At 45.9% G+C, this 15,378-nt stretch overlaps 1 protein-coding gene across 2 annotated transcripts in view; it reads left to right on the forward strand.

Annotated features, from left to right (window-relative positions):
• The first annotated feature begins 1,090 nt into the window (after positions 1 to 1,090).
• Positions 1,091 to 15,378, forward strand: part of fhod3b (formin homology 2 domain containing 3b) — a 247,317-nt gene continuing 233,029 nt past the window's right edge. Inside the window, exons 1-2 of one of the 2 annotated variants that reach the window (XM_036965704.1) lie at positions 1,091 to 1,852; positions 11,877 to 11,980. In XM_036965704.1, coding sequence (XP_036821599.1) covers positions 1,688 to 1,852; positions 11,877 to 11,980 — 269 coding nt within the window. In that variant the 5' untranslated portion in view covers positions 1,091 to 1,687. The remainder of the gene's footprint in view (positions 1,853 to 11,876; positions 11,981 to 15,378) is intronic. The other variant, XM_036965706.1, reaches the window with a different exon arrangement.

Here is a 15,378-nt window from a genome sequence, read left to right on the forward strand (position 1 = left end):
TTTAACCTCTAGGCTATATGGTTCAACATGCAATGTCAGAGAGGTTATCAACTTCAGGTGTAAAAAACAAGCTCAGTAAAACGCATGGCCAGGTAAATGGTTTATGATTATAGATCAGTAATCGTGTTTAGGCCCAGAGTGTTTCTTTGATCATGTCTGATGGTCAGGATAAAACTCTGGCCTTAATCATGTTCCTTCCGTCTCTCATCTATAGAAAGTCAGTATTTTGATTACTCAGCAGAATGAGAAAGGGAAGGGGGATACCTAGTCAGTTGTACAACTGAATGCATTCAACTGAAATGTGTCTTTTGCATTTAACCCAACCCCTTCTGAATCAGAGAGGTGTGGGTGGCTGCCTTAATCCACATCCACATCATCAGCACCCAGGGAACAGTGGGTTAACTGCCTTGCTCAGGGGCATTAATCCACATCCACATCATCAGCACCCAGGGAACAGTGGGTTAACTGCCTTGCTCAGGGGCAGAAGGACTTTTTTATTTTACCTTGTCAGCTCGGGGATTCGATCCAGTGATCTTTCGGTTACTGGCCCAATGCTCCTACTGTTCACTCACCTGACTACTTACCAAAGTTATAACCACCTAGTGGAATCATTTGTAATTAATACAACAAACTGTTATAAACAGAATACAACAGAATACAAACTGTTGTATTCGGGCATGTGACAAATATAATTTGATTTGATTTTGATTTGAACATGGCAACACAAAACCAGAACAAATCATCATTGTTATTAATATAATTATAGCTATAGGTAACATATTATCATTTCCTTTATCCAATCAATTCATACAACAACAATCTTCCAAAGTTTCAGTATCTGTGGTCAGTAAGCTACTGTACTGTCCCCACAGGCTACAGGCCACAATGCATTGTATTTCAAGCCTCTCTTCACACGGCCACAGGAGGTCACCAACACGCATATAATGTGAAGGTCCCGTCCTGCATCGCCCTGACAGCGCTGTCTGCTGCTACTGGCCGAGTTTGCGCTGGAGGAGGGAGTCCCTATCCCACTAACGTTACCGTCAGACGCCAAGTCTAGCAGTACCGTCTTAAGCGCAGTCTGCTGCTACTGGCCGAGTTTGCGCTGGAGGAGGGAGTCCCTATCCCACTAACGTTACCGTCAGACGCCAAGTCTAGCAGTACCGTCTTCAGCGCAGTCTGCTGCTACTGGCCGAGTTTGCGCTGGAGGAGGGAGTCCCTATCCCACTAACGTTACCGTCAGACGCCAAGTCTAGCAGTACCGTCTTCAGCGCAGTCTGCTTCAGCACCTTGCCTGCCTGGCTGCCTGCAATGCCCTTGGATACTGCCGTCCCTCTCATCGCTACACAATTGACATTATTCTGAACGAGAGAATAATAGCTGGAAAAGTCTTCAGGACAGGGCGAAGGATACTGGATTTATATTACCGTGTGACGGCGTTCAGTGTCTTTATTTATGTGAGCCTGTATGGGGCGAATGGAGAGGAGGGTGCATCGATAATTGAGAGAGCAGAGCAGGACTTGCTGCCTGCTGCAGAAAACCTGACGGCTCGGTGGATTTGGATTTGTTGTTGGGACCAGCAGTCCGGTGCGGGGTTGCGCGTCATATCAAAGGATTTCTCCAGACGGAGCGCTTCTACTTTTTGAAACCTGAGTTCTAAAAAACCAACTTGCATGGATACAACATCATGGCTACGTTTGTATGCAGGGTACAGTTCTTAGATGATACTGATCCATTCAACAGCACCAATTTTCCTGAGCCGACCAGACCGCCTCAGTACACTTTCAGGGAAGATATCCCCCTTATCAATCAGATTGCTGGAGTCCACAGGCTTCTCAAAGCCCCACACAAGGTATGTCAAGTGTTGTCAAGTGTTTATTAGTTCTGGCAACTGAATTTTGTTGTATGCTTTGCAATTTTTCTATCCATAGAAATTGGAGAATGTAGCCAATTTGGGTTGTTTTGTCATATCAATATTGACGCACAGTGATGTCAATGGTAATGACATAAATGCAATTGTAACTGTTGCAAACTCATATCCCTAACTCAAAATTGTTAGTCAACATAGTTATTTTACTGTGTTCACTTTAACGTTTTAGGCTTTGGCACCACTGAGTCGCCAGTATGACAAAAGTTAATGACTAGAATATTTTTTTCTGAAATGGAGGACATATTGATCTATTTCAGGACCAAATGTAACCAATCATAACCAATCAAGAGTCCAGTCAACTGTTAACAGGTTTCAGGATGGGTACTGTACTGTACATCAGTGATTTGGGTCAGCCTACACAGGATATCCATGGCTATGACTCCCCACGATAGCAATGACTGCATGTAATCCACAGCTCAGTGGCATTAATACTTTCCTCTAATCAGTATGGAGAAACCATTAATGGGTGTAAAGTAAACATCCTCTTGATTGATGCTACCGGCCTGGGAGAATGAGACATCATTGGTTTGACAGTCAATTCAAACCATTTCCAAAATGTAAACAACCAATGAATACTGTGCCAGAGGACTGGTTTTAGGGGCGGTGTGCGTGTGGTATTCACTGGAGTCTGGTGGAACGCTGCATGCATGGACAGCTGATGAGGACCATGCTGGAATGTATGGACAGACCTAGGCCTTGTCCCAAAGAGCATCCTTTTCCCTATATAGAGCACTTCTTTTGACAACGGCCCATAGGGTATTCAGCATTCCATAACTCAGAGGAACTAGGTCAAAAGAAGTGTACTACATACCTAGGGGATTGGCTTCCATTTGGGACACAGACTATAGATTGGACGGGTGTGAACTAGACTGCCATGCCATGGCCTTGGTCAGGGGGACAAGCAGCTGAGACTAGTTAAATGGTATTCTCCCTAGGCAGATCGGTTGCCTTGCCTAGCCCACATTAACCATGTTCCTGCTGCCCTAGGTCTGGCATTTCTGAGACTAGTTAAATGGTGACCACAACAGTAAACCTCTGTTTAGCTGACCTGATCTCTTCACCACAACTAGGGTTGCAAAGCTACCAGTAATTCACCAACGTTATCGGAACCTTCTGTGAATGTGGTAATTAACAGAACATCTATGGCAATCTATTGTAACCTTTGTCATTTATACTTGAATAACTTAACAAAATATATATATATATATATATATATATATATATAGTATTCATTTTTATATCTGTGTCCATATTGTCCATGAGTTTCTAGTAAATAGACCATATGGTTTAAATAAAAATGGTCTAATTAAATTTTAAAAAGCATCTAATCAAGAATGGCATTATTTTCAATTAACTCTGCAACTCTTCCAACCATTGACTTTTCTCACACACCTGCCACCAGTTTAACGGCAAAACATTCACAACGAATACATGTTGACGCCATAGTCAAATAAATACAAGTGTGTAAAAACAAAAGAGGATATTTCATGCTGAAACCCTCATATTAAACACCAATGATATTCACTAAGTTGATGGTTTATTTTTAGGAGAATGTTTTACAGCTTTGTCATTGTATTTTCTGTTTTAAAATCATCTTATTAAATGATTTCATATATTTTACTTGTGATAAGGCCGGAGAGAGGACCAGAGATAATTAGACACCTGAGATAACCTGAAGTACCCAAAAGGGCCACTAGATGTCTTGTGACAGATTACATAAAATCTTTGAACGATAGCAAAATTCTTGTAGTTTACTGGTAAACCTAGTACATTTACAGCAATATACACTCCCTTTGCAACCTAACAATGACTCTATTACCGTAGAACAGTGATTCCCAACCAGGGGTACAAGGACCATAGGCCTACTGGTAAAATACACATGAGCGGGTGCTGCAGTGGTACTCCGGGCAGAGCTAAATTCAGTTGGTGGTACAGTAACCAAAAAAAGGTTGGGAACCACTGTCGTAGAGGACTGATGCAACAACCACACAATGGCTAATGTGCCCTTTGGTGTCTAACGGGGTCGCTGAGAAAGACAATATTATTGTGCGGTTTTAGTGAAAAGACAAACAAACAAAGCAAGAAAGAAATGTAACAGTTAAACGCTAAACTATGTATGACATCTTGTCATCTTGTGGTTCTTTGCACAACTTTGACTTCCAACTCTGAATTCCGTGCTTCTATTTGGTCCTTTCAGGCCACATCCAGGGATCTATTGTTCTTACAGAATGGTATTCAGACACTGCTTGTCCTTTTGATCAACCAGTCTTTGAAAGTCTATACTCAGAATGCTTTCCGGTACCCATTCTCTCTTGTGACTCTGACATCATAGGTATAGCATCCTTGCCTTGTTTAATCATCTCCGTGTCAACTATGCTGAATCATTGGCTGGCTCTTTTGATTAGTAGACATTTTGACCTATCGTTCTCAACATAGCTCTCAAAGCTAACCTACTTTTCCATTTCAGTGTCATTTCTCATCTTCACTGGATTTACCATTGTTGTTTGGCCACTCATGCCTCATGCCTGTCTTCCTTTATCCACACATATTTCAGGAGGTGATATGTTCCTAGATATTCACTGTTATGTCTGCTTCGGCCAATAGTTGGCCTAAACCCATACCATTCTATTGCCAGTTTCGACCAGATGAAAGAAAATGGGCTCTCCTTCTCAGTACCTTGTGGTTCAGCGTTCTTTTAGAAAATCCCTAACAGTGACAAATGATGTCAACCAGATGCTTAGCTATTCTTTGTCTCTGATGATCATTCAGAGGATCCCTCCCTCTCCAGTTGAGCTACAAACCTACTTCCCAGTCCTTTTGGATTTATCTGCATCTAAACACATTGTCAGAGGGCCTCTTCCTCTAACCATGACATTTAAACAGAGTGAAGAGGAGGAGAGGCCCATTGGGTTTGGAGACAGAGGAGCTGACTCTTATGTTGAGCGTTCATCTCAGCCCCAGTTGAAAAGTCATGCAGGTCCCTAATACAAAGTTCATTTGGGATCTTTCTTCATTCTGTCAGATCAATTGTCTTTTTCACTGGGTTTGAAAAAAGCTCTGTAGATAATACGTCACGGAACCCACAGGATGCTGTGGAACACCACAGAGCCTGGTTTTCATTCTAGAACCCATTCCACTCCTCTCTGCTCTGACCAACAGGATGGGAAGGGAACTCTCTCCCTGCTGGCTCCTCTGAGGAAAAGGGCAGAGAGGGAGACTGACAAAAAGGCTGGCTCTACATGTTTGGTTTCCACACTCGATTGGTCTCCATCTCCTGCTGCACCAGCCTTAGTTTAAGCTGAAGGCAGTTCAGCAGAAGGCCTATGGGACCGCAGGGTGCCAACGAAAAGGCTCTGTGATGCCCTGCCTGTGAACTAACTGATGCACTAGCGGTTAGCTTCAACTGGCTAACCAGACAGCAGAAGCTGTAGTTGTCCATTAGAGCCCAGGCAGATACCAGAGGACTGTCTAAAAGGGGAGAACGTATCCTTTATGTCTATGTTGAAACCTGAACGTTTTCTCCGCTTTGTGTTTAACATTTTCACATCCACCTGTCTTCAGTGAGTTATTGGTTGGTATTTACTTCCATAGACACCAGTAAACACACGTACAAACACATTAAGACAGAAATGCAAGTTCCCAATTGCACAGTCATACCATTGACCGCCTGTGTCTCACAGGGTTGCCTCCCCACCCCGCTACATCTGGGGATGACTGAGAGTGGGTGTACAGACTGGTATTAATAGCCCAGTGCTAACACATGGTACCAGGGGAGCCAGACAGGACAGCACACTAGCAGATGCTGCTGTTGTCCCAGACTTGCTCCCTCCCTCTCCTGCTCCTGTCAGTTCCAACCTGGCTGACTGGTGTCTCTCTGGGGAGAAGTAGTGCAGACGTCTGCCTAGAGATGATGATGCCATGGGGACCTGCCTGCCTGGTCTTTCTCATTGCTGACATTGACAATCAGCTCCATTAGGCAATGCCCTGTGAGCATTCACACACAATCAGTATCATATTCAGTTTGTGTTGGATTTACAATCTCTTTGTGCACGAGCATTGATTGCCTTATTTTACTTATACACAAAGTCTAACCTTCAAAGAGCACTCAGCATCCTCTTTGTGTAGATACCACTGAACATACTTGATCAGAGTTAGATAGAACAGAACGTACGAGGCATGGCCTGACTCAGGATTTCATCGCATAATGTATTTTGCTTTTGGACGACTAGGCAGACTGTGAATAGACAGAGTGCATTCAGTATGCTAGGGCTGTGTCCCACAATCAGCCCAACGCATCACCGGGGGCACACTGCCTGCCCTCCAGGTCACCTACAGCACCTGGTGTCACAGTCAGGCCAAGAGGATCATGAAGGACCTCAGCCACCCCGCTACCATCTAGAGGATCATGAAGGACTTCAGCCACCCAAGCTACGGCCTGTTCACCCCGCTACCTTCTAGAGGATCATGAAGGACTTCAGCCACCCCGCTACCATCTAGAGGATCATGAAGGACTTCAGCCACCCAAGCTACGGCCTGTTCACCCCGCTACCATCTAGAGGATCATGAAGGACCTCAGCCACCCAAGCTACGGCCTGTTCACCCCGCTACCATCTAGAGGATCATGAAGGACCTCAGCCACCCAAGCTACGGCCTGTTCACCCCGCTACCATCTAGAAGGAGAAGACAGTACAGGTGCATCAAAGCTGGGACCGAGAGACTGAAAAACAGCTTCTATCTCCAGGCCATCAGACTGTTAAATAGTCACCACCAGCAGGCCTCCGCCCAGTACCCTGCCCTGAACTTAGTCACTGTTACTAGCTGGCTACCACCCGATACTCTACCCTGCACCTTAGAGACTGCTGCCCTATGTACAGAGTCATGGAACACTGGTCACTTTATTAATGTTTACATACTGTTTTACCCACTTTATATGTATATACTGTATTCTAGTTCAGGCTCATCCTATATAACTACTACTGTACACACCTTTTCTATTCATATACTGTCCATACTGTCTGTGCACACCAAGATATACATCTTTATTTATATTCTGGATTCTGACATTGCTCTTTCTAATATTTCTGTATTTCTTAATTTTGGGGATTTGTGTGTATTGTTGTGTATCCTTAGATATTACTGCACTGTTTGAGCTAGGAACACACACATTTCACTACACCTGCAATAGCGTCTGCTAAATATGTGTATGGGACCAATCAAATGTGATTTGATTTGATATGGCACCATGTTCCCTATAGTGCACTACTTTGTGCCAGAGTTCTCTTCAAAGGAAGTGCACTATAAAGGGAATAGGGTGGCATTTGGGATGCACCCTATGCCACAGTTCATCACAGATGTACTGCCCAATGAAAAGGTTCACAACAGTGAACATACTGTGCAAAAGCAATAGTTCAAAGGAACATAGTCAAGTCGCTTCTGATATTTTCCTGCCTCTCTAAAATACTCTGAGGGGTCAGGGTCAATTTATTTGGAATGCCAGAAAGCATCCGCTCTGACACACCTCAACGTTATTCGAGGGCCGAGAGGAACGCAGGACCGTCAGTCTTTGAAAGATGTACACACTCTTTAACAAATTCACTTTTTTTCTGAAGATTGTCTTCCTGCTAATTATTCCAGAGAGATTCCAGGGGCTCTTAATAACAAGTTCTGCTAAATGCTGTAAAATCTAGGTTTGTTCTGTGGGTGGACTGTATTACTCATTGTTATGTACAGTTGAGGTTTGGCCTGTCAGTCTCCAAGTTTCTCTGTGTTTCGGAGCATAGAGTTCTGCATTCACACAGAGCTACTGTAGCTCCTTGTTCAGGCTCATCCCTTGCATGCTCGACAGAAGATTACTGTTGTGGTCTCTCTCATGTGTATAGTGTATTTTAAAGAGCGTGCTAATTCCACTGTCTTGGGAAAGAGACCACAGACAACATATCCACCGTAGACAGAAATAAGGTTGGACCTCTGCCCAGACTTGATGTAGAGGCAGTGCCATCAAAACGTTCACTGGTTCCAACTGAAACCCTCAAGTAAAGGGCACACAAAAGTTTCCAATTGTTCATTCCCCCCACAAATAAATAGTGTTAAACATTTTTCACATGCAGCGCTGATAAGTGAGTTATTTATCAATCCCAAACATGGGGTATGTTTTCCCCTTGTCAGCCTCTACACCCACAACAACGCAGCTGCAGGAAGACATTGAGGGTGAGATGCATTTTGAATTGGAGAATTGTATGTTCTTTATTTGTAGCTGTCACTGCCTAACTGCCTGCCTCTCTGGCCGATGAACCACATTGTGGTGGTAGGGGGAGGACAGGCCTCAGTGTGGTGGTAGGGAGAGGACTCAGTGTGGTGGTAGGGAGAGGCCTCAGTGTGGTGGTAGGGAGAGGACAGGCCTCAGTGTGGTGGTAGGGAGAGGACAGGCCTCAGTGTGGTGGTAGGGAGAGGACAGGCCTCAGTGTGGTGGTAGGGAGAGGACAGGCCTCAGTGTGGTGGTAGGGAGAGGCCAGGCCTCAGTGTGGTGGTAGGGAGAGGATAGGCCTCAGTGTGGTGGTAGGGAGAGGCCTCAGTGTGGTGGTAGGGAGAGGACAGGCCTCAGTGTGGTGGTAGAGAGAGGCCAGGCCTCAGTGTGGTGGTAGGGAGAGGCCTCAGTGTGGTGATAGGGAGAGGCCAGGCCTCAGTGTGGTGGTAGGGAGAGGCCAGGCCTCAGTGTGGTGGTAGGGAGAGGCCAGGCCTCAGTGTGGTGGTAGGGAGAGGCCAGGCCTCAGTGTGGTGGTAGGGAGAGGACAGGCCTCAGTGTGGTGGTAGGGAGAGGTCAGGCCTCAGTGTGGTGGTAGGGAGAGGCCAGGCCTCAGTGTGGTGGTAGGGAGAGGCCAGGCCTCAGTCTGGTGGTAGGGAGAGGATAGGCCTCAGTGTGGTGGTAGGGAGAGGCCTCAGTGTGGTGGTAGGGAGAGGACAGGCCTCAGTGTGGTGGTAGGGAGAGGAGAGGCCTCAGTGTGGTGGTAGGGAGAGGACAGGCCTCAGTGTGGTGGTAGGGAGAGGCCAGGCCTCAGTGTGGTGGTAGGGAGAGGATAGGCCTCAGTGTGGTGGTAGGGAGAGGCCTCAGTGTGGTGGTAGGGAGAGGACAGGCCTCAGTGTGGTGGTAGAGAGAGGCCAGGCCTCAGTGTGGTGGTAGGGAGAGGCCTCAGTGTGGTGATAGGGAGAGGCCAGGCCTCAGTGTGGTGGTAGGGAGAGGCCAGGCCTCCGTGTGGTGGTAGGGAGAGGCCAGGCCTCAGTGTGGTGGTAGGGAGAGGCCAGGCCTCAGTGTGGTGGTAGGGAGAGGACAGGCCTCAGTGTGAGACTGTGAGCAGGATTGGTGGTTACTTCTCTGGACTCTGGGACCACAGGGCCTTGTTGCTCAGGTTCAAATCCTGGGCTGGGCAGGGGACAACACATCTCCTGCCTCTGCCGTTAATCTATGAGCACTGTTCATGGATTAAGGACCGTTTCTGTGGATCACTAAGGCATTTCTGGCCTGGATACTATGGCTGTGATCTGTAATCCATCAGGTCTATTATAGCCAAAAGAGACTGTGTGTGTGTGTGTGTGTGTGTGTGTGTGTGTGTGTGTGTGTGTGTGTGTGTGTGTGTGTGTGTGTGTGTGTGTGTGTGTGTGTGTGTGTGTGTGTGTGTGTGTGTGTGTGTGTGTGTGTGTGTGCTTCACTAGTACGGCCTGTCTGCTCTGGCCTGACTTGCTGAGGTTTTGTGTCATAACCTCTATGTAGAGAAATGCATTTTTTGGATTCACACTAATTGCTGGTTACTGCTTTGACTGCTGCCCCATGTTTTTGTCCATTTCAGCTCCTGATACTGAGTTTACTGTGTCTTAAGAGTCTTAAGAGGAGAGGAACTCAATGTCTTTTCTGTAGTTCTATATTTCTGTATCAGTTGTATGAACAGGTGGACTCACAACGTGCTACACTGGACTGAAACAATCCCCCTGTACTGTATGTTGTTCTGTTATGTCATCCTGTCAGTCCAAGATGATATGTCTAGTGTATCTTTATAGATGATAGACCCCTGGATAGATGATATTATAATTTTTAGTCCTTTCCATGTCCTGCTTAGTTTCATGTCACACCCATTCCATCCTATAGGTCTTCAAGGCATGCCTGCTCCTCATGGACCTAAATATAGTAGGCCTAACTTTGGCCTGTACCAAACACTGTATATCCTGTCAGTGCTGAATCTGTCCTGTAATCTGCTGAAACTCTCTCTCTCTCTCAGACTTACAGTAAGAGCATCTTAAAGAAAACCTATCCCAGGCCTTGAAGTAGTCTGTTTTCCCAAAGGTAGCTCTTCACTGTGTCTGTCCACTCCTGAACAGATCAGCCTTGTGTGCTGCCTGTGATATTTCAGGTAGAACTTTGAGAAGAATGTTTCCAATAATAATTTTTTTTTTTGTTGCTTTATATCTCTTTAAAGGAAAGAGACAAGACAGTTTCAGTCAGTCAGTATGTTATCTTAGCTGACCACATGTTTTGTTCCACTTCTCCATCTTGACACAGTCCTTGGGCGCTGCAGTACAGCCAAAAACAAACACGAGTGGCTGATCAGATCAAAGCTGCTCCCCTCCATAATGTATTTTCCAGTTAGCAACCTCCCTTTGCCCTTTCTCCATGTTTAATTAAGTTACAGTAATTCAAGTGGAGGAAATGGAACCACATCAGAGCCGGGACAAATCACAATTGTAATTTCCAAAACAGTTAGTATTGGGATTTTCACATTGGTTGTTTTTCTTCAGCGGGTACTGGGTACCGCTCTCGATGCAGCTAGTTAGCGGCGCATATTTGACAAACTAGAACAATGATAGTTTTCTCTCTGCCTTGTGTTGTCTGTCTCTGTATAGGCCTACTATACCTGAAAACCAAACGCTGCAGGGTCAACAACAGGAGGAAAATGGATTCCTTCTCAAACGGTTTATTTACCCTCTGTAGCACACTCAGACAGCCTAGACAGCCTAGACAGCCTAGAGCAGCTCTGATTCAGACTCCCTAGGCAGCCTAGAGCAGCTCAGACTCAGACAGCCTAGAGCAGCACAGACTCAGACAGCCTAGAGCAGCACAGACTCAGACAGCCTAGACAGCCTAGAGCAGCTCAGACTCAGACTCCCTAGACAGCCTAGAGCAGTTCAGACTCATACTCCCTAGACAGTCTAGAGCAGCACAGACTCAGACTCCCTAGACAGTCTAGAGCAGCACAGACTCAGACTCCCTAGACAGTCTAGAGCAGCACAGACTCAGACTCCCTAGACAGTCTAGAGCAGCACAGACTCAGACTCCCTAGACAGTCTAGAGCAGCACAGACTCAGACTCCCTAGACAGTCTAGAGCAGCACAGACTCAGACTCCCTAGACAGTCTAGAGCAGCACAGACTCAGACTCCCTAGACAGTCTAGAGCAGCACAGACTCAGACTCCCTAGACAGTCTAGAGCAGCTCAGACTCAGACTCCCTAGACAGTCTAGAGCAGCACAGACTCAGACTGCCTAGACAGTCTAGAGCAGCACAGACTCAGACTCCCTAGACAGTCTAGAGCAGCTCAGACTCAGACATGTTAGCTATGGACGGCTATATCCATCCAGCCTACGTACAGACCATGTTTTGACTGAGTTAAATTTTCCTCTGGGCAGTTGGAGGGAAACCGAGCACCATGGTTTGTCCATGGATAGCTAAGTTGTGTGCTATTGGCTGGCGTTAACATTGGCCAAATCAAGGGGTTTGTCATTTGATGTTTTCCCATGTTGCCTCATAGTGGACGTACATGCAACAGTTTGATACTAGCCTTGCATTATTTAGTTGTATATGTTGTAGCTAGGTAATCTATAATAGCTATGCTGTATAATAACTTTAGTTGTATGAAGCGGGAATTATTAATGATGCAATCTTTGTCTTTATCTCCTATCTAGCTTGATGACTGTGCCCTCCAGCTCTCCCAAAATGGGAGCTACCTGGACTTGGAGTCTACCCTGGCAGAACAGAGAGATGAACTCGAGGGCTTTCAGGAGGGAGGGTAAGGCCTTTCATAACACTCTGTCTCAACAACCTATTTCAATAGCTGATCATGCCCTTATATCTCCATTTCATGAGGTCTTTCCATAATAAGAAAACAAACGTATAATCTTATAAATGATGTTTACTGAGGAATATGTACAGTATTGTAAAACTTGTACCGCCAGCACATTTATATTTGTATTGTACAGGTAAAAAAAGGTAGGTCATATTCTCTACACTTCAAAAGATCAGTCTGGGATTGAGTTCAGAGTGGTGCTGTTTGAAGATCAGGCTTGGATTGAGTTCAGAGTGGTGCTGTTTGAAGATCAGGGTCGGATTGAGTTCAGAGTGGTGCTGTTTGAAGATCAGACTCGGATTGAGTTCAGAGTGGTGCTGTTTGAAGATCAGGCTTGGATTGAGTCCAGAGTGGTGCTGTTTGAAGATCAGGCTCGGATTGAGTTCAGAGTGGTGCTGTTTGAAGATCAGGCTCGGATTGAGTCCAGAGTGGTGCTGTTTGAAGATCAGGCTCGGATTGAGTCCAGAGTGGTGCTGTTTGAAGATCAGGCTGGAATTGTGTCCAGAGTGGTGCTGATTGAAGTTCAGGCTGGGTTGAGTCCAAAGTGGTTCTGATTGAAGGCACGACTAGCACTACCTTGCAGGTGCATTCATAACAAGCCAAGCTACAGTGGTCTAAGTAAGAATACCTTTTCATGTTCCTTTCTGTGGTTTCAATGAGCTGTTATGAACCATAAATATGTATTACTCAAGACTGGCTTGAAGTCTGTTGTACAGCAGTGCTGTACTGTAGTTAATACAAAGAAGATTCTGAAAATCCCCCACAGAGGGGGAGAGGGGAGGGGAGGGGGGGAGAGGGGGAGGGAGGGGAGGGGGGGAGAGGGGGAGGGAGAGAAACTGTTCTGTTCAGAGGTATTCCTCCATCTCTAACTAGCAGGTCAATACAATGTCATCATTGTTTTGAGGAAGAGAAGAGAGAGAAAAAAAGGTATTTCAATCCCTTGCTTGGGGGATACCTTCCTGAAATACCTTCCTGCTCCCTATATTCCCCCAGTCTAATTTGATTTTATTACAGTGATGAGGATCACAATGACACCCATTCTCGTTCAGGTTGAATGACTGAAATAATCCCTTTTCCTGGCCTCCCCCCGTTTTAGCCAATTGAGCTGTCCCGCCCTTAAGCTGCTCTCTGTAGGCGGGGTGGAGTGTGGGGAGCGGAGGGGGTTGACGAGCTAAGATGACAGGCTTTACCTCACCTGGAGCCCAGCGCTCTCTAGTCTAGGGAATAAGGCCAATCCTGTGATTCAACTACAAGGGATTTCAACAGTAATACCAAAAGCCTTATGATTCATTTGTCAGTCAATGGAGCCTGTTGTCGACCAACTGTTAGACTCAGACGAAACACTTCCTGTATTTTGTCTCACACATTTTCTGACATCTAAGGTAGTTTGATACAGTATCAGCCGATTGTCAACAGCCATTGGTGCAGAACATTCCATTTGTCATTCCTTCAGAGGGTTCTCAGTGATGTCTGGGTGGGTATCTTGTCATTCCTTCAGAGGGTTCTCAGTGATGTCTGGGTGGACATCTTGTCATTCATTCAGAGGGTTCTCAGTGATGTCTGGGTGGACATCTTGTCATTCCTTCAGAGGGTTCTCAGTGATGTCTGGGTGGGTATCTTGTCATTCCTTCAGAGGGTTCTCAGTGATGTCTGGGTGGACATCATGTCATTCCTTCAGAGGGTTCTCAGTGATGTCTGGGTGGGTATCTTGTCATTCCTTCAGAGGGTTCTCAGTGATGTCTGGGTGGACATCTTGTCATTCATTCAGAGGGTTCTCAGTGATGTCTGGGTGGGTATCTTGTCATTCCTTCAGAGGGTTCTCAGTGATGTCTGGGTGGACATCTTGTCATTCCTTCAGAGGGTTCTCAGTGATGTCTGGGTGGACATCTTGTCATTCCTTCAGAGGGTTCTCAGTGATGTCTGGGTGGGTATCTTGTCATTCCTTCAGAGGGTTCTCAGTGATGTCTGGGTGGACATCTTGTCATTCCTTCAGAGGGTTCTCAGTGATGTCTGGGTGGACATCATGTCATTCCTTCAGAGGGTTCTCAGTGATGTCTGGGTGGGTATCTTGTCATTCCTTCAGATGATTCTCAGTGATGTCTGGGTGGACATCTTGTCATTCCTTCAGAGGGTTCTCAGTGATGTCTGGGTGGACATCTTGTCATTCCTTCAGAGGGTTCTCAGTGATGTCTGGGTGGGTATCTTGTCATTCCTTCAGAGGGTTCTCAGTGATGTCTGGGTGGGTATCTTGTCATTCCTTCAGATGGTTCTCAGTGATGTCTGGGTGGGTATCTTGTCATTCCTTCAGAGGGTTCTCAGTGATGTCTGGGTGGACATCTTGAAGGCCCTGGATGTGGGTGCCAACACTTATCGAAGTGGCAAAGTAGGGATGTTATTGGTTGGTTGTTTTTCAACCCTACAATTGCCATAGAGTTTACAAGGTATTCCTCCACCCATGTCACTTAAAATACCTGGCTGACATCCCAAATGGCACCCTATTCCTTGTGTAGTACACTGCATTTGACCTGAGTCTTGTTGTTATTCATGTTATTTATGCATCCCTGGTCTCTCTGTTTGGCAGATGAAGAGAGCAGTGATGACACCTGAACAACTTAAGCCGGCTGTACACTACACAATTTTGGCCCAGATTTGTCCGTCCCCGTCAACTTTTGGAGATCGGAGACAAAATCCCCTACTCGGGAGGCGCGGCCGTCACGATGCTTGTTTCATGTGAGCGGGTCAGAGACGCAATCTGAGGGCTACCAATCTTGTCTTTGAGCAGTCCCAGACATCCCGTTGATGTTCTTGTAGTGTGAGCTGTGCAACGACACGTTTTGAGAACGCTGATCAACAATAGCCAATGAGAGCTCGCCAGAGAAGAATTCAGTGAGATGATGACATTGTTTCACATCATCCAGAATGTGTCGACTCTCCAGCAGGAGCCATGACTACTACTAGTATGTGTTTGTACTTGCCTCAAAGCAAAAGTGTCGAATCATTACAGGTCTGAAGTTCACAAGTAATGTTATTAAATCCAAAATGTTGGCTATATATTTACACTCTGTATGGCAAGAGTGAATGTCTGACTGAAAACGTTTCTGAGGCTGCTTTGAACCACAGCTCGTTGTAGCTAAGTTAAATGTAATCACATCGTCACATCGTTGTTTTGGCGAGACAGCGTGGGATGGAGAATCCTCACTACCAGGTGTACCACATCGTTTAGTGTGCGCACCACTACGCTGGCAAGACAAAAAACTACAGGGAAGACCAACGTTTAATGTGAGAGGCTCAGTGATGTTAGGATTTGCCCGTGGCAGGAAGAACATGTTCAAACATTCCTT

The sequence above is a fragment of the Oncorhynchus mykiss genome, chromosome 3, assembly GCF_013265735.2.
Source record: "Oncorhynchus mykiss isolate Arlee chromosome 3, USDA_OmykA_1.1, whole genome shotgun sequence".
Lineage (NCBI taxonomy): Eukaryota > Metazoa > Chordata > Actinopteri > Salmoniformes > Salmonidae > Oncorhynchus > Oncorhynchus mykiss.